This window comes from Daucus carota, chromosome 6, assembly GCF_001625215.2.
Source record: "Daucus carota subsp. sativus chromosome 6, DH1 v3.0, whole genome shotgun sequence".
Lineage (NCBI taxonomy): Eukaryota > Viridiplantae > Streptophyta > Magnoliopsida > Apiales > Apiaceae > Daucus > Daucus carota.
In genome coordinates this window covers 26,024,416-26,043,347 of record NC_030386.2, presented here as the reverse complement: position 1 = coordinate 26,043,347, position 18,932 = coordinate 26,024,416, and the positions used below count along the sequence as shown (strand labels likewise).

Here is an 18,932-nt window from a genome sequence, read left to right as displayed (position 1 = left end):
ATTCTCTTTTGTAAAAAGAAATTCATGAAATTATAATTTTTTGATAACAAAAGTGATCATGTATGTTTCCTATTATTTCATAGTCAACATTCAATCCACAAAACAAACAATAAGTTAAATCAATTATTTGCACTTATAATTTCCCCCTTCATAATTTCTAAGCGGATATTCAACAACCCATCCATGGATCCACACCACCGCCGCCCATCTCACATGTCCGTACATAAAACATCTTCACCTGGTCTTTCGAATAAAAATAATCAAATTAACCCTATAGAAACAAAGAACAAAAACAAAACCTGTATCACTAATCAACTATATCATACCCACATCACCCACTTCAAAATTAAAGACGAAACTACAGAACGAGCAGGCAAAAAAAGTCCAGAAAAATAATAATACAAACATGGTTGATAACGCATAGTCAATTTGCAAGAAAGATTAAAGTTTCAAAGAATCAAGAACAATCCAAGTGTAAAGATGCAAACTTTATCAATTATCAAATGAATAAAAGTGGGTGGAAAAGGGCATACAGATTGGGCGTTGTGCCAAGCGAGACCACGGTATACGTTGAAGGAGAAAGAGGCGGTGAGGTAGATGGTGGCGACACCCAGGCCCGCCGTGAAAGCCTTAAAAGCCCAATCCCCAGCTGTTCTTGCCATGCCCATTTCAAGATGAGTATTCTTCTTTACAACAGAGTTAATGGGTTTAGAGATTATACGGACTTTCTTTTTCGCTTGGGGGCAACCCGGATGTGTTTGGCTTTACATAAAAATTGTGGTTACTTTAACCGATTAACCGTTTTGCTTAAATTTATTTTTAGAAATAGAAATTTATGTTTGAAAAAATATATATAATTTTAATTTCTTAAACAGGATTTTACTTTTTATTAAATAAATAATATAAGATACATTCAAATATTTATATCTTAAAAATATTTATTTAAAAATTTCACTGGACCAAAACTTTCAGTTGGTTTCACTGAGTAAAAAAAGGTTTTTTGTCAATTAATTATACCATTAAAAAATTTCAAATTGAACACTTTGTTGGTCTCTGTTAAGTTTTTAACGAATTAATACTCCATTGTACTCATCAAAACTTTCGTTTAGCCTACCGAATAAATGATAACTTTACAAACAATCTCGAGAAGGTTTTTTTACGAGCCCTTCTGGGAGGTGCTTCTCCCTCTGCAACAACCTACCCTCTTTATGCCATTCCACAAGGCATCCCTTACAACTAATCATAATCCAGCATAAGTTACTTACGTAAATAGATGTAGAAGAGTGCAAATCACAAGTGCTGCAGAAATCAGTTCGAATTTTTTTGTCGACTGCCAGCAAACACTCATGAATGCTCCAGGACTTGATAGAACTCTGAAGCTCGTCTACGAAGCAGAGGTTCCAGTCGGAAAGAAGGAACACTAGGTTGCCATTTTGGTTGCCATTTTTTTGCTTCTTACATTTCATTCCATGCTTGTACTATTTCGTCGATATTGAATCCTGATCCTGCAATCAGTTTGATGAAACAAGCTGAGAAACTGAAATAAATTTTCTTAAGAATGTAAAATGCATCCTCCCACATCTGCATTCTCTTATCCATATTGTCCTCGGCACAATTTTAAAGTTGGATCATGTCTGACGAAGGCCACATTTCCAAATTAACATTGTAGCAATTGCATGATACCAGGTAAATTTTGCGAGCTCAAATTGCTGCTATCCTAGAGCTACAACTCCTTCATAAAAATCTTGTTTGATTTTTAGTGCTTCTTGGTATCCAAATAAGCATCAGAATTCACTCCAATGTGGTTCTTAAATAATTGCAAGTAATCAAGGCTGTATATCAACTAATGCCCACGGTATAAATAATGCACTACTTATGAATGTGAAATTACAAATCAAATATTCACATAAAATATAACATTACAAATCAAATATCACCTGAGATGCATTTCAACACAATGCACCGTACTCTATCATAAACACGTATTAAAAGTAGTATTGCGAGTCACACATGAACTAAAACATAGCATTACAAACATAGCATTACAAATGAGATGCATTTCAACACAATGCACACATGAGATGTCTTTCAACACAATCCAGCGTACTCTATCATAAACACATGTATAAAAATTAGTATTGCAAGTCAGTAAGTCACACATGAACTAAAATACCTGTGATCAGCAGATGTAATGCATATACTCAATTTTATAGAGAATGAATAATTAAATTCTAGATATCTAAGAGCAAGTCCAATATTAAAATTAAAATAATTTTAGTTATTATTATAATTTGAGATCAAAAAATATTTTTAGATTTTAAAATACAAGTAGTGTTCTATAGTTCTAAAATAGTCTAATATAGGCTATGCACTAGACTGGTAATTTTGTAAACTCCGTTGTATATTATAGCTATACAACCAGTTGTAACTTGTAAGTTAACTATGCATAGGATTTGCTCTGATTATACTATAAGTCGATCATAAACTTTGAAAGTCACCGCAGTTTCAGGAATCTCCAAAGTAACATCTTATAGTAAAGTCATAATGTGAGACACACAGACAGACAGAGAGATACAGGGTGAGACTTGAGAGTACAACAAAGATATGAGTGAAAAAATTTAAACGATGACACGCCTGTAAAGTATCAACATCTAGGATCCACAACTCTCTTAAATAAGCATTTAAATGTTCAACTGGAAAGATCATCTATGCATTTACACTTCCGCAGTGAATATACTCTCTTCTCAACTTCAAAACTCCCGCTTCTTAATCACAAGAAACTCATACCAACCATCACCAGTTCCTTTCTGATGATAAAAGCTGCAAAAATGGAAAAATATGCATTAATACATAACCTTGAGAGGAGACAGAAGAATGCCAACACATATCATCTGACTAGAGCAAAGAAGCACATATTGATTCACTGATCAAAGATTCAGATTTATGTTAAATAACCCTGTCAAGAATGAAATTCCTTAATATGATTATAAAAATCAAGAATACTTATGTTACAACATCAATATATCCGCTACTCGTTGAAGTCGAATTAAGATCTCCATGTAAAAAAGACACCCATAAAATCATAAATAACTATTTCAGTCTCCATAAAACAGCATTAAGGTGCTACTCCAATTAAATCAGAAATTACTTTCATGCCGGCTCAATTCCACTTATAGCATACCATATTGAACTATGTTCATTCCTTGCTTCTATTATAAGTTACATGGTAACCTTATTTGATGGTACTTGAAAGCAACTTATAATTAATATGCAAGGTAAAACGCGATTTCATTGATTATTACTTCTTTTCGCCAACCCCAGCTTTCTTCAACAAGTATATGACTTAAAACCCAAAACATGTTTAATTGAGAATAGAATGCATTTCTTTGAATACATAACAAGTATGCATGCAGAAGTCCCTTCTGCTATAAGGACATCATGTGGTTAAAAATAGACAGGCATATTGCTGATAGCCGATAGGAACTACAGATACTTAAATACAAGGAAAGGAGCCAAACTTTAGTAAAAGAGGGTATGGAGGAGATGAGACTAATATAATTGTAAATTACAATGAATTAATGGATAGCACATAATTGATTTTAGCAAGGAATGAGATGTATGTATTATTTACATGAAGTGAACATTCGGAAGAGGGAGTTACACATAAAACTGACACTTTCCAGTCAGTACTAGCAGAACTATATATTCACTTTAGTTAATTATTATACTTATTTCAGTGCAAGTAGATAAAGTAAACAATACACATTATCATCCTACAAGAGCATGACTGAAGCAAGCCAAATAATGTAAGAGCATGAAAACCTGTCAATGCATATTATAATGGGATGTTCAACCTATGAAAAAACATCTGGTAACTGGCAACTATAAATGCGAAAAAGTTTACAACTTAATGGGAAAAACTATGAAAAGTAGGTGCTTGACATCATTTACTGAAAATTATTTCTTAGAATGGAAATTCCGCAAAGTTCTTCATTTGGGTCCAAGAGGGGTATAGTTGATGTGAGAATCGAGAAAATTTGTCGCTGACTAGATGCATAAAGAGCATAAAAAAGATTTTAGAATTTTTTTGCAAAATAAAATAAAATGAAGTAAACAGCTCAAACTAATAAACAGAACCGCAGGTATAGCTATAGATAATCTACTTTGTATATCTTATTGAAAGAAACTCTTGCAATTTTAACATGTTATATGTGATTGTCCACAGGGGAACCCACCCTTACCAAATCCAGAAATGCTCTAAAGCCAGTTGTAGGCTAGCTACAAGGCCTCGTTAACTACATTTTAAATAGCTAATATCATATAAATTTGGTGTTCCACAAGCATGTGTGTATAGACATGAAGGGAGCTAAAGGCCCTAACAATATCTAGACCACACCACAGACATGTCCCTAGCTTTTCAACAGATCGAGAATTACTGTAACATAGAGCAGAATTTTCTTTAAGAGGTTCTAATTTCTCGAGCACGCACACACATATAATACAATTACAGATGACTGTTAGGAAAAAGACACGCACATCACCAACCTGCTAAAGCCCCTTTTCTAAAGATGACTTATCTTCCAAGCTAGACTTCTCTGCGGCTGAAGATTCAATCTCCTTTTCCTTCTTTCTTGCTAGAGCTTCGTTCTCAGCCGAGACCATCACGTTAGAGATGCTTACAGTTCCTCTCTTCCGCTTTCTTTGGAATGTGTATTTAACAACTTTCTTTTCCACATGTCGTGAAGGGCATTCACTTGTTGCATCAGCTGTTTTGAGTTCAGAGTGTAGAACTGGCTCATCAGTTTTCGTAAGGTTTGGTTCAGATACTTTAATGTCTGACCTCTCTGAAGGAATGTCTTCTCGTACAATAGGCACTAATATATCAACCAAAGGCTCACCCTTGTCAGTGTCACCATTCATTTCAACAGGTTTTGCACATTCTAGTTGCGTCGCCATGCTTGCCTCATCTGAGGATAACTTTGGGGCTGTGAGAGTAGGATCCTGATCAGGCTGAGCATTGTTCTCAACTGATTTGGGATTAGGGTCAGCAGGAGTTCCATATACATTCATGAACAGTTTATCAGGATTTTTCATGCGCAAAGTGCTTTTGTTTATTCTATACTTGGGAGCTGTTTTAACTTTTTCAGGAATCAATTCGGAAGTCTGAACTTTATACCCACATCTCAAACCACCATCCTTATGCATTGCTTCTTCGCTCCCAATATTGAACATCTTCTCTGCCCCATCAGTGGTAGTTTTGCATGTACTTTTATCTGTTCTCTCTCCTTCCATCCCATTGCTAATTACACCACTTGTTTGTCTTAAAAGGGACAACTCGCCATCCAAGACGTCCCTTTCACAAGCTTGGATTCTCTGGGTGAATCCGTTTCTGTAAATGTTGTGCTTCTTGCTCCTCAGTATTATAGAAGGTAATTCAGGCTTGGTGCCGTATGAATTCCTAATCTGATTCAGTTGGCTAGGGCACTTAGGATACTCAGTCCTCTGATTCAGGTATGATTTCTCCTTCTCAGAAGCTGCAAGAGAAAATCTGTCCGGTTGTAGAGGACTCGAAATGGACTGAGAAATGTACTGTCTATTCTCCATAAATGCTACTTCTGAAGCAGCATTCTCATGTTTGTCTTGGTTCTGCACATCGTTTTTAGTCATGCCCTCAATCTTAGCTTGAGCATATCTTAGCTCCTCTCTGACCTCGTTTACTATATCTTCCGCTTCTTGAAGCTGTGCTTCAAGTTCGTCAATTTTTTCCTGTTGATTCTGAGACGTCCTATTTGCTTCACTGATCTGCAAGTAAGCTTTAGTATGTTACAATCGCAGTCTATTGTTGTGAATTCAGAAATCTAACGTACTTGCCTAGGTGCATAAAAAACTCATATTATTTACAGCAAACATAAGACAAACGGCAAAGAACATGTTAGATAGGTTAGAGCCTTCAGTACACTAACATGCATATGCTTCGGAAGAGTATTGTCTCCATAAAAACAAGTTAATGCTTGAGTTTCACAATGTATACCATCATAAAGCAAAGGGCACTCCCACTATAGCTCATCAGTGAAGTTCATCAACTACATAGTATCTACCAACAATGACAAGTTAAATATCCTCTTTTGATCTTTTAAGGAATTTTATATGACGAGAAATTGCAATGGCTCAGTATACCATCAAAAGAAATTCATATCTATCTTATTCTCGAATCTAATACTGTAAAATATAATGTTACATATCCTCCTTGAAAACAAGATACAAATTTCCATATGCCAATTTTGATGATGTCTGAGCTTAAAACATTAAAAACACTAACAGATCAAATAATCTCAACCCAAATTATCTGTTCTCCAGAAATCCGGAGAAAGTGCATGAACTAACACGAGCTCCTGCGTTAACTTCATTTTGAGATTTAAGCACTTCCTTGGATTAAAATGAGGGGATCTCGTAGAAAACCCAGTTTATAAAATCACATAAACTGTGCAGATATATGTATTTGTGTGCTTAAAAGAGTGACTCTGAACCAGCAAAAGAAAAAACAACTTTGGAGGATCAGGACTGGCCAAGTTACAGAAGAGCTCCAGGGTTTAATTCTCACCTTAAAAGAGCTTTAGAGTCTACACTCAAATCTCATATACATTGTAAAGCATGTCAACCCCCAAAAAAGAATCGACATTGAATGTTCACCAGAATGTATCACTCTATGGCCTTCATCAATTCCTTAAAAGAATAATTTTTTAATCATTTCACATAAACTTTACCCTTCATCCAAACACAATCCACATAACAATGACATCCAAAAAAACCCTAAAAAAGGTCCATGTCTATCAAAACAAATTCAATTTCAACCAGCACATACAGCCTAAAACTTATACCAAAAAAAATAAACGAAGGCAGAGTTATACCTTATCATCCATCATCTTCTTAAGTCTCAGCATCATCTGAATCGCCTCCTCCTTCGTTGCACGTAGTTCATACTCTAACTGCTGAGATTTTCTCTCTGACGCCATAACTCTAGCTGCTGCTTCTTTAGAAGTATTCAAGATTATATCTGCATAAGCCCTTTTCAAGGCCAATAATTTCTGCAAAACAAAAAATTAAAAACAAAATCAAACCCATCAAAGATCAAATTAAAAACACACATAAACAACCTCTAAAACACAAACAGAGTACTCATACAGAAGATCAAAAGAAACCCCAATTCAAAATTCTCAATTTATTTTATATACAAAAAACGGTTAAAAAGAATGAGGTGGGGTCGGGTAGGTGGGCCCGGAGGTGACGCCGGAGAAAATGGGGTTGATTTAAGGTTGAAATCCGGTAAAGGGTCGGAGAAATATACCTGGTCGGCGTCCATATAGGCTTATGATTCTTGCTTGCTTACAGTGTTGCTGTCGTATGATGTTTTTTAATGTTAATTTTAGGGGAACTATAAGAACTTAGGAAGTGTGCTGTCTGTTATGATCTGAAACTAATTAGGTTGGCCTTTTGACGTCGTTGCCCTTGGAGCGAAGTGTAATTTACAATTTTACTACATTATTTTATTTCATGTTTTTGGGGGGAGTCTTTTGGATTTCTAGCGCGCCACTGGAAGTGGGGCCACTGAACAGGGCAAATAACTAACGTGGATTAATGGCATGTATATGGAATAGTTATTGATAGCAATAGTACAGTACATGTAACAGATCCTTATGCTCATCCAGGTCAAATAGGTGTAATTGCAATTTAGTACGTTTACTCATTTTTTTACCGTTATTATTTTGGGATGTCCCTCTCATTTTTTTACGTTATTATAAATAGTAAGTTTTTCCCATCATTACACCCACTATCTTCCCCTACTATCTCATATTTAACGATAAAAACTACTATTACATCCACTACTTTCCTCCACTATCTCAAATCTATTTATTAAACATTGATAGGTCCCACCACTTTACACACTTTTCATTTAACTTTACTCATTTTTTATACTCCCTCCGTTTCAATTTACATGTCCACTTTAAAAAAAAAAAATGTTTCAAATTACTTGTCCACTTCAACTTTCAATGCAAAATCATATTTCCAAATTCAATTCTACTCCACATATCTCTTATTTATATTTCTTAGATCAATCTCACTCTACATATTTTGATCATTTCTGCAATTAATTAGTGAACATCTACTTTTCTTAAACTGTGTGATTTTTTTAAAGTGGACATCTAATTTGAAACGGAGGGAGTACATTGTCTTGGTATCCGTGTCCCCCTCCAATGTAAACAATTGAGAGTGACAGGGACGGAGGAAGTATCCTTTTGGTAATACTTGATTTTTTGCGCCTAAATAAGTACTCATTTCGGCAGGTTATTCATGTGTGTGATAGGATGCTCTAACACCTATTTTAATATTTTAAATTTTATATTTCAAATTTTTATTTAATACTCTTCTTGTACCTCTCATTTTTTTATGATTTTTTTGTATAACATAGTTTCATAACTTACTTATAAAGTTTCTTTTCAATGTGAAAATTTAAACACTAAGTTTTCATTCAGAAGGAAAAAATTAAAAATAATATATCAAACTATATTTTATGAGAGTATTAAAATGAGTGTCGAGCTCCGTCTCCCAGTATAAGCAACTCAAGGGGACGGAGGGAGCATAAGTTTAATAAAAAATAACGATGATTAAATGTGATTTTTTTTATTGACAAATATAGCTTATAGCTTTACAAATGAGTATCTGTTCTACGAAACTCTTGTAATAAGTCAGGGTCGAACCCAGGACCCGGGACGACAGATTAGTAAGTATTCCCTCCGTCTCAATTTATAGGTCTATTTTGGGAAAAAAATTTGTCCCAAAATACTTGTCCCTCTCTTTTTTCAATACAAATTTATCTACATATTAATTGTGACTTTTTTGAAACTCAACATTATTCTCACTTCTCAATGCACTAAATCCCTATATTTATTGTGATTTTTTTGAAACTCAACTATATTCTCACTTTTCAGTGCACTAATTAATGATACATGAGATAAGATTCTATCTAACCAACTTTTTTCTTAATATGCGTGTTTATTCCAAAATGGAATCTAACCAACTTTTTTCTTAATATGCGTGTTTATTCCAAAATCGACCTATAAATTGAGACGGAGGGAGTATATTAAAAAGTAGAATCGATGATAAAGAAAGTACTGAAATTTATGAGATCCTATTGACTATAATCTTATCTTCTAAATTAATGCCAACAAACACATATTGGTTGGTGTTGTATCATGCTTGACATAATATAAATAAATTTTGAGATGATCAAAAATTAAAATATATATACAAGATCTTAATAAATTTATAATAAAGTTGTAAAAGTAATATAAATAATGAAGCACCCTAAAATATAAATAAACTTGAATTGAATTTTAATTTTTAAAATTTTGGCTTCAATAATCGGCGAACTCGGGATCTCAGTCCAATTATGTTAGATGTATGATGTTTTTATTATTTAATCTCTCCATCAGACAAATGTCGCCTTAAATTTTACACGTATTTAAGGTATATAAAGAATCACTATTATATACATTTTTTTTAGATTTCTTTCTGAATAAAAGTTTAACATTTATATTTTATTCGAAAAAAGAAAACGTGAAAAGTAATATATCAAGCTACATTTATTTTACATCTCAAAATATGTGTAATTTTTTTTTTAAATAATTACTAGTTTAAGATGGACGAAGTAATATAACAACTTACCTCAAACAAAAATAAAATGTAATAATTAATTTATTTTATACAAAAACCACACGTGATATAGATATATAGACTATAGTGTTATTTAAACCCATTTACTCCCCTGTTTCTAGATTCCGCAGGATCCTTCCCGAATAATGTAGAAGTAGAACCCTCTTTTTGTATTCAACCGCGTCCCCATAGTAAGTTCCAGAATATTCTCGGCCTTTCCGGTCCCTCTTATATAAACTCCCAAATGTTCCCTCTTCTTCATCAACACAATCATTTCAAAATCAATTCATCTACACAAAACCAACAAATTACATTTGCAAAATCTACAAACAAACCACTTCTTTGAATAGCAATGGATTTCAGGCTAATGGGAATCGATCATCCACTCCTCAACACTTTCTACCACATTCTCGACGACGATCACCAGGGGAGCAACAACAAGAACAAGTCTGAACAGGCGAGGAGCTATGTTCGCGATGCCAAAGCAATGGCGACGACTCCAGCTGATGTGAAAGAGTATCCGAACGCCTATGTGTTCGTTGTGGATATGCCTGGATTGAAATCAGGGGATATTAAGGTCCAGGTGGAGGATGAGAATGTGCTGGTGGTTTGCGGAGAGCGGAAGAGACAAGAGGAAGAAGGCGTCAAGTATGTGCGGATGGAGAGGAAGGTCGGGAGGTTTATGAGGAAGTTTGTGTTGCCTGATAATGCTGATTTGGAGAATATTAAGGCGGTTTGTCAGGATGGTGTGTTGAGTGTTACGGTGGAGAAGTTGCCGCCTCCGGAGCCCAAGAAGCCTAAGACCATTGAGGTTCAGATTGCCTGAGTGACGATGAAGCTTCGAGATTGTTGTGGAGTTCTTTATTTTGTTGTTGAAAATAACTAGTTTTGTGTTACGTTGTTGATACTTGAAAGCTACTGCTTAATCTGTAATGGGTGTGATTTTGCTTTATATTCAATGGATGTGATTTCTTATTGCTTAGTGTTTTTTCCTTTTTCTAAAGGTGTTGCTGAGTTGCATTACAGATCTGTTAGGTATCAGCCCATTACAAAGTAACATGGACTTTGGTGATTCAAAATATATAAGGATAATAATTGTATGTTTAGACAGTTATTATAAAGAATACGTTTTGGTCACAAAGATAGAAGACCTAGTTGGAATTGGATTCTGATTTTAGTAACTAAAATCAGAATCCAATTCCAACTATGTGTAGCTGTTTTAGAATTAGATTCTGATTTGTCCAGTTTGAGATGGCTATATATACATAGTCATATTGTGTTTGATAGGTGTGCTCAAGATGTAGACTTAGGTATCGTTTGCGGGCGGATACTTGAGTAGTAGGCTTGAGTATCCAAGTTTGGTTGATTGTATTATTGATAATGGGTTTGATTAATAATACAAGTTGGGACGTGGGTTTTCCACGTCAAATATATTGTTGTGTGTCTGCTTTGTATTAGAAGATTGAATCTCGTATTTTATCCCTAACAAGATCTACAAAAATTAATACTCCTATTGTAGAAGCTAAATAGCTACAGCCTACAGGTACACAGGGAGATAACTAATTAACTACAACGACTCTCAACTGTTAACTAAAAAGTCACTTCTTTATTTAAGTCAAAAATCACATTTTTTAAGTTAATTTAAACGATCACAATATGATCACCGAGCCGCTACAGCTACAAGCTGAAAAACTGCAGTTACTAAAAACAACTGGATCCTATGATTACTAACAGGTTGCCTCTTCTCTCCTGTTGTCAAAATTGGACGATTTCCTCATTCAGTAAAAACAAAACTATAATCTGAAAATTATATTTCACCTTATCCATTGATCCATTTATGTAATTGAAGTAAGTATACAATATTTACTTAACGTATCAGATTGACAACTTTTATAGTTACGGGTGTATTGTATAAGAAGATGCCAAAAATAATATGAAGGAGATATATAATAGAGAATTAATATATATAGGCATGATTTGGCAAACTATTTTGACTGTGGTAATCGTTTTGTTTAGTATATTTTTGTGTTTCGTATACTATGAAACCCGTATCCGCCCGTTATCAATTTCGTGTATCTAATTTGAAACCCGTATCCGATCCGAAACGTTTCGTGTACATTATATATATAAATATTAATATATTTTTAATCAAAAAATAGCTTTAATATATATTTTTCTGTATAATTTTACTAAATATGAGTGATATATTTATGCTCGCATACAATTATCTACAAATTTGTTAATGTATCTATAATATGTATGTGCATATATGTATAAATATATATTTATTTAACACAATTATATATATATAATATATTATAAAATATATATAATGAAATCTATGTACAAATATTTCGTGTATTTCGTGTAGGCCTGGCAATTTGACACGTAACACGCTAACACGAAACGAAACGACACGAAAAAAATGGATACGGGTTTTGATTTTCGATACACGAAACACGAAAGTACACGAACACGAAATTACACGATAGATTTCGTGTCGGATATGGGTTTTCATTTGGGGTACACGAAATACACGAAAGTACACGAAATATTTGTAGATTATATATATTATATATATGTAATGATATATTAAATATATAATTGAGTATAAAGTATATATTTATATGTATGTGTGGATATATATTGTAGATACATTAACAAATTTATAAAGAATTGTATATAAGTATAATATATATTATTCACATTTAATAAATTTATAAAGGAAAATATATATTAAATCCACTTTTTGATTAAAAAATATATTAATATTTATATATATAATATACACGAAAAGTACACGAAATATACACGGAACGATTCGAAACGGATACGGATTTCAAATTAGGTACACGAAATTAATAACGGGCGGATACGGGTTTCACCTTCGAGTACACGAAACACGAAAATACACGAAACGAAAGTATACGAAACGAAACGATTGCCACCTCTAATTTCGTGTACCCAAAATGAAAACCCATATCCGACCGAAATCTATCGTGTAATTTCGTGTTCGCGTACTTCCGTGTTTCGTGTATCAAAAATCCAAAACCATATCCATTTTTTTCATGTCGTTTCGTTTCGTGTTAGCGTGTTATGTGTCAAATTGCCAGGCCTAATTGACGATGTCTATTCGAGATGACGGACTGGCAATTTCGGGTAACGGGCCGTGTTCGTGTCAGCAATCAGGTCAAGTTTTTTTTTTTTTGAAATTAATATCGGGTCAAGTTAAAATCACTTAAAATTGAATAAAATTGAAAATTGAAGTCATGAGGAATGAAAATCTATTTCGGATCATTTCGGATCCTTTTCAGGTTAATCGGCTGATTTTGCGATCACTTTCGAGTTTTGTCTCTGTAAATAAGGTTACGGGTCCCTGTCAGGTTTCAAATCGTGTCTGATATTGCCACCATGTAATTGATCCATAAAATATCCACTTTATTTTGCTGTAATCATAAAATAGATGCTTTTTGGTTAGTTACTAATCTGAGTACCTGATGATCAACATGTTTTAACGCCTCCGGGGAATGTAATTTCTGATCTTAATAAAACACAACCGTTTTATGACAAAAAAATGTATAAGTAAGTTTTCGTTTATTTGTTGTTAAACAATGAATCTAAAAAGTATATGTGAACGGCCCAAAGAAAAGTAATGCTAAATTGCTAACCAATTCAAAAATTATGTCATGCGCTACATCACGTATTCATGTCTCCATTTTATTCTACTTACAAAGCGTGTTTATATCTACATTTCTCAAATTTCTCCTCTGTTTCAAGCAGAAGCTCAAACTCCAGAACCATCTGTTTGTAAACTACAGTGTTGGTGGACAGGCCCAAGAGGTCCAGCCCATCATTTAAACTACTCCAGCACTATCTTTGTAACGGTCGGAGGCGGGGATCACGCCGCATTAAAACCCCATTACTCTCCTACCACATCGGGGAGACGTTACAACATGGAAATCACCCCCTTTAAATACCCCGGTAATACGAGATAAACATTCACTTGATCTCTACACACACAAACACTTGCAGTTTCCATTATACCTCACCTGGAACCACTGACTTATTCTCACACCGGAGGTGAATCGGGGGGACAATCCCTCGCATTCTTCTCCTTTGCAGGTCCTATCGGGATATCCGCATCCGGCTGAATCTTGGTTCCAACATTGGCGCCGTCTGTGGGAACTGCAAGCAAGCTTTGTGTAATCTGAGACAATGACAAACAACAGTGATCAAACACCACCCAACCCAAATAACACTCCTCTCACCGGAAACCAACGACCTCCCATCACACCTGTAGCCCTGAACTTCGACAGCAGCCCCGAAGGCCTCTTACCGACCCCTAAAGAGCAACAACAGATGCTGTTAAAGTGGAGAGAGGAACAAGCCGTCAAGGCCCAGACGTCGAGGGAGAACGAGCAAAGAGCGGCCCGACTAGCCAAGAAAAGGGAGGCCGGTGAATTGAGGCTGAAAGCCCTCCGGTTGCAGAGAGAGGAGATCGAGTTGCAAGAGAGAGTCCTCAGGGAGGCCCTCGAAGCCGAAAACGTGATCGTTATGACCAAAGGAGAAGGGCAACCCATGAAGAGGAACCGGGAAGACCAAGACGGGTCTTCGGACTCTGAGTCGCGTTCCCGAAGGTCGAGACACCGACATATAACCCCGTCAGATTCTGAGGAGGCCGAAGAGGGTCCCCACACGAAAGACCGACTGCGCCGAATGGAGAAAGTTATGTTCGGAGACAAAAAGTTAACTCACGAGCCGGTTGTAGTCGAGGAGATCGAGCAGTTCCGACCACCACCAGGGAGGCAGTTCCCGAAGATGACCGAATTCGACGGCCAGGAAGACCCGATTGACCACTGTGACAAGTACGAGTCCCTCATGACGGGTATGGGCCACTGTGATATTATGTTATGCAAGATGTTTAAGACCTATCTGAAGGGATCAGCGACAATGTGGTATCGGTCCCTAAGGCCCAGGTCGGTCAGCTCGTACGATCAGTTGAAGAAGAAATTTTTGAGGCACTATTCCCATCTATGCCGAAGGGTGAAAGATACCGAAGCACTCATCCATTGCAGGCAGAGGCCGAACGAGGAGTTAGGGGATTATCTGGCCCGGTTCAAGGAGGAAGCAGGGATGATCACCAACTTAAACAAAGTCAAAGCTGCAGGATTCCTAACGGCGGGCTTAGACCCAATTAAAGGTAAAAAGCTCCGGTCTTCTCTTTACGATATACCGCCCAAATCCTTGGATGATATCTATCTGCGTGGTGAAAGTATTCGTAGAAAGATAGAAACCGTGGGCAGCCATGAACCGTAGGGACGACCATTATAGTTCCCGGTATATGCTTGATTTATTTGAGTATACTAGCGCTTAGTACATTTACAGTTAATGCCGAACCGCACCCGTATCCTGGGGGCAACCTGAATAAGATACGGGTCCGCCGGACTCTATATTTTGAGTATTCGTATGCTTGTTTTATCTCAAGGGACGATAAATCCGATCATATCTCTTTTATTAAGCTAAAAACAACCCTCCGAATACTGGGGGAATGACAATCATGTACCGAAGCCTCATCGGCTAAAGACGTACATTAGAATTTAAAACAAAACGTGTGCCGAAGCCTCATCGGCTGAAAACGCACATACAAAGACATGTGTCGAGACGCTTCGGTCAAAGACACACATCACAATTAAAAGGGATGTGTCGAGACGCTTCGGTCAAAGACACACATCACGATTAAAGATGTGTCGAGACGCTTCAGTCAAAGACACACATCACGATTAAAGATGTGTCGAGACGCTTCGGTCAAAGACACACATCACAATTAAAAAGACATGTGTCGAGACGCTTCGGTCAAAGACACACATCACAATTGAAAGACATGTGTCGAGACGCTTCGGTCAAAGACACACATCACAATTGGAAGAGAAGTGTCGAGACGCTTCGGTCAAAGACACACATCACAATTGAAAGAGATGTATCGAGACGCTTCGGTCGAAGACATACATCACAATTAAAATCATGTATCGAGACGTTATGGTCGAAGACATACACCCGATCAGACCTCTTGTGTTAAGTTACCCTCCAAATACTTGAGAACGACAGTCATGCACCGAAGCCACATCGGCTCAAGACGTACATGATAAATTACCATTCGACACACATGTACCGAAGCCCCATCGGCTAAAGACGTACATAAAATGATAGGAATAGCCATGTACCGAAGCGAAATCCGCTAAAAACGTACACAAGTTCAAATTGATATACATGTACCGAAGCCTCAACGGCTAAATACGTACATTAAAAGTTAAAACAAAACGTGTGCTGAAGCCTCATCGGCTGAAGACGCACATTCAAAAACGTGTGCCGAAGCCTCATCGGCTGAAGACGCACATACCAAAAACGCGTATCGAGACCAGTCGGTCGAAGACATACTATCAACACATGTATTGAGATCGAAACGCGCACCATGCTGAGGTTATGAACACCCAAGAAGCACTGAGGGAAAAATACGCTAAGGCAACATACATTTAAGCCAAAGATGCATAAAATAATACCCTGAAAATGGGGCCTGAACACAATCAAAAATGCCCGAAGGCATACCAATAATATAAAAGTTCAGAAGCCGGGGCTACTTCCGGATGGCCTAGCAGGTCGCCCGTGCTTTCGACAAGAAGTCTATGGTCCTGACCGACCTCATGAGCGCAAATGACCGACGCGTCGTTCTCAATAGCGACCCCCTGGTTTTTAGCCTTGAGTATCGTCTTGACTGGCCTCTATTCGCCCTTCGGTATGACCGAAAAACCTCCGTCCGATGCAACCGATCTTTGAAATCATTCTCCCGATCGGCAACAAGGGAAAATAACCAATCGGCTCGCAGCAATACTGTGATGACCGGCCAGTATATACCAAGCGATCAGTCGGGAAGATGAAGGAACGGGGTCTCGGGCTCTTCGTCAGCTCCGGGACATCACTAGTTAGGCCATTAGTGGCCAGAATCGACCACTCGGAGCGATAAGACTCGACCTCCCTCGCAGGTCGATGACGCCTCGGGACTGATCGGGCTTCGGGGGCCATTCTCTACAGACCTTCGGTTGCCAAGACCCGATTCCACGATCTTACAATCCGACTTCTCTTCTCGTCGGTCGACGAGACTACTCAGACTTCGGCCACGCACAGACCCGACCGAAGCCTGGGGACATGTTGGTGGACAGGCCCAAGAGGTCCAGCCCATCATTTAAACTACTCCAGCACTATCTTTGTAACGGTCGGAGGCGGGGATCACGCCGCATTAAAACCCCATTACTCTCCTACCACATCGGGGAGACGTTACAACATGGAAATCACCCCCTTTAAATACCCCGGTAATACGAGATAAACATTCACTTGATCTCTACACACACAAACACTTGCAGTTTCCATTATACCTCACCTGGAACCACTGACTTATTCTCACACCGGAGGTGAATCGGGGGGACAATCCCTCGCATTCTTCTCCTTTGCAGGTCCTATCGGGATATCCGCATCCGGCTGAATCTTGGTTCCAACATACAGCATCCCTCGAAGGCTGCAGTACTTTCCAGAACCTTCTCCGCCTTCCATTTCCCCATTATAAATACTCAGCAAACATTCCCTTTTTACCATCAAAATCAAATCATCTCTACAATCACAAACGCAATCGCAAACACAATTACTCTGTTTTTGATTATATCACCATGGATATCAGGCTAATGGGAATCGATCATCCCCTCCTCAACACTTTCTACCACATTCTCGACGATCAGCACGAGAGCAGCAATAAGAACAAGTCTGAACAGGCGAGGAGCTATGTTCGCGACGCGAAAGCAATGGCGACAACTCCAGCTGATGTGAAAGAGTATCCGAACGCCTATGTGTTCGTTGTGGATATGCCTGGATTGAAATCAGGGGATATTAAGGTCCAGGTGGAGGATGAGAATGTGCTGGTGGTTTGCGGAGAGCGGAAGAGACAAGAGGAAGAAGGCGTCAAGTATGTGCGGATGGAGAGGAAGGTCGGGAAGTTTATGAGGAAGTTTGTGCTGCCTGAGAATGCAAATTTGGAGAATATTAAGGCGGTTTGTCAGGACGGTGTGTTGAGTGTTACGGTGGAGAAGTTGCCGCCTCCGGAGCCTAAGAAGCCTAAGAGGATTGAGGTTCAGATTGCTTGAGTGAGGATGAAGATTCGAGATTGTTCTGGAGTTTTTTATTTTGTTGTTGAAAATAATTAGTTTTCTGTTATGTAGTTGAAACTTGAAAGTTACTGCTTAGTCTGTAATGGATGTGATTTCTTATTGCTTAGTGTTTTTCCTTCTTCTAAAGTTGTTGCTGAGTTCAATTACAGATCTACAAGAATTAATATTGCAGAAGCAAAATAGCTACAGGTACACAGGGAAATAACTGTAACAACTCTTATAGGACAGGTCCTCATAGTTACAATATGATCAATGGAGGTGGAGCAGCTGAGGCAAGCTGAAAAACTGTAAAGACAACTTGATTCTATGATTGCTAACAGGATGCCGTAGGGATGGCAGTACCCGTTCCGACCCGATTGGATCTACCCGAACCCGATATTTTTGGATTTGGATCCGGATCTTATTTTTAGACCTGAAAAAGTTTGGATCTGGATCTCAGGTATTCCGAACCGGGACCCGAAACCCGATTTAAACCCGAACCCGACGAAAACCCGATACAAAATACTATATATATATATATATATATAGGGTAGCACTCCATAGCATACCCTCTTATATGGAGTTACGTAGCACACCATTATAAATATATATATATAATATATATTCTATTATATTTTTTATGAAATATAATTGCAAATTTTGATTATTAAACCGAAAACGAAGTTATACAATTTTTTTATTACAAATATCATCTAAAATTATGCAATATCTCAACATGATTCTATAACAGAATAATAATCATCGAGAATTATTCTGTTGTAGAATCAGTTTCGAAAATATACTTTTTTTAATCAAATTTTAAGTGTTAAATTACTTAAAATAGATTTATTTTATAGTATTTTATATTAAAATCACGTTTTATATGTATTCTATAACAGAATTTATAATAAAATTGATGATTTAAAGTGGCGCACTATGTAACTCCATATAAGGAGTCCCTCTTTTGAATGTTGGCCTATATATATATATATATATATATTGTATGTTTAATGTAAAGTATATATATATATA

General features: G+C 37.0%; 4 protein-coding genes across 5 annotated transcripts; 3 read left to right on the top strand and 1 right to left on the bottom strand.

The window, feature by feature from the left end:
* Nucleotides 1–2,503: 2,503 nt before the first annotated feature.
* LOC108225408 (uncharacterized) lies at nucleotides 2,504–7,480 on the bottom strand. 2 transcript variants are annotated; one of them, XM_017400261.2, is made up of 4 exons: nucleotides 7,346–7,480; nucleotides 6,909–7,085; nucleotides 4,537–5,802; nucleotides 2,504–2,820 (listed from the first exon to the last, which is right to left on the bottom strand). In XM_017400261.2, exons 1-3 carry the CDS (start codon nucleotides 7,358–7,360, stop codon nucleotides 4,549–4,551), a joined length of 1,446 nt encoding a protein of 481 aa, XP_017255750.1. In that variant the 5' UTR covers nucleotides 7,361–7,480; the 3' UTR covers nucleotides 2,504–2,820; nucleotides 4,537–4,548. The 2 variants fall into 2 exon arrangements, with proteins under 2 accessions (XP_017255750.1, XP_017255749.1); XM_017400260.2 differs by having other exon boundaries at nucleotides 4,546–5,802.
* Nucleotides 7,481–9,966: 2,486 nt separating this feature from the next.
* Nucleotides 9,967–10,693, top strand: LOC108226767 (17.9 kDa class II heat shock protein-like). The gene has a single exon (XM_017401760.2). It carries the CDS (start codon nucleotides 10,064–10,066, stop codon nucleotides 10,535–10,537), a length of 474 nt encoding a protein of 157 aa, XP_017257249.1. The 5' UTR covers nucleotides 9,967–10,063; the 3' UTR covers nucleotides 10,538–10,693.
* A 3,233-nt stretch (nucleotides 10,694–13,926) lies between these two features.
* On the top strand, nucleotides 13,927–15,027 carry LOC108226150 (uncharacterized). Its single transcript, XM_017401093.2, has one exon. The coding sequence runs from the start codon at nucleotides 13,927–13,929 to the stop codon at nucleotides 15,025–15,027; it is 1,101 nt and encodes a 366-aa protein (XP_017256582.2).
* Nucleotides 15,028–17,342: 2,315 nt separating this feature from the next.
* LOC108226827 (17.1 kDa class II heat shock protein-like) lies at nucleotides 17,343–18,010 on the top strand. The gene has a single exon (XM_017401821.2). It carries the CDS (start codon nucleotides 17,427–17,429, stop codon nucleotides 17,895–17,897), a length of 471 nt encoding a protein of 156 aa, XP_017257310.1. The 5' UTR covers nucleotides 17,343–17,426; the 3' UTR covers nucleotides 17,898–18,010.
* Nucleotides 18,011–18,932: the final 922 nt, after the last annotated feature.

Bases quoted from the DNA above. Each gene is read 5' to 3' on its own strand.
- LOC108225408 (XM_017400261.2), bottom strand. The intron at 5,803-6,908 runs GTATAACTCTGC...GCTTACTTGCAG, and splicing joins AGAAGATGATGGATGATAAG to ATCAGTGAAGCAAATAGGAC.
- LOC108226767 (XM_017401760.2), top strand. From the start codon at position 10,064: ATGGATTTCAGGCTAATGGGAATCGATCATCCACTCCTCAACACTTTC.
- LOC108226150 (XM_017401093.2), top strand. From the start codon at position 13,927: ATGACAAACAACAGTGATCAAACACCACCCAACCCAAATAACACTCCT.
- LOC108226827 (XM_017401821.2), top strand. From the start codon at position 17,427: ATGGATATCAGGCTAATGGGAATCGATCATCCCCTCCTCAACACTTTC.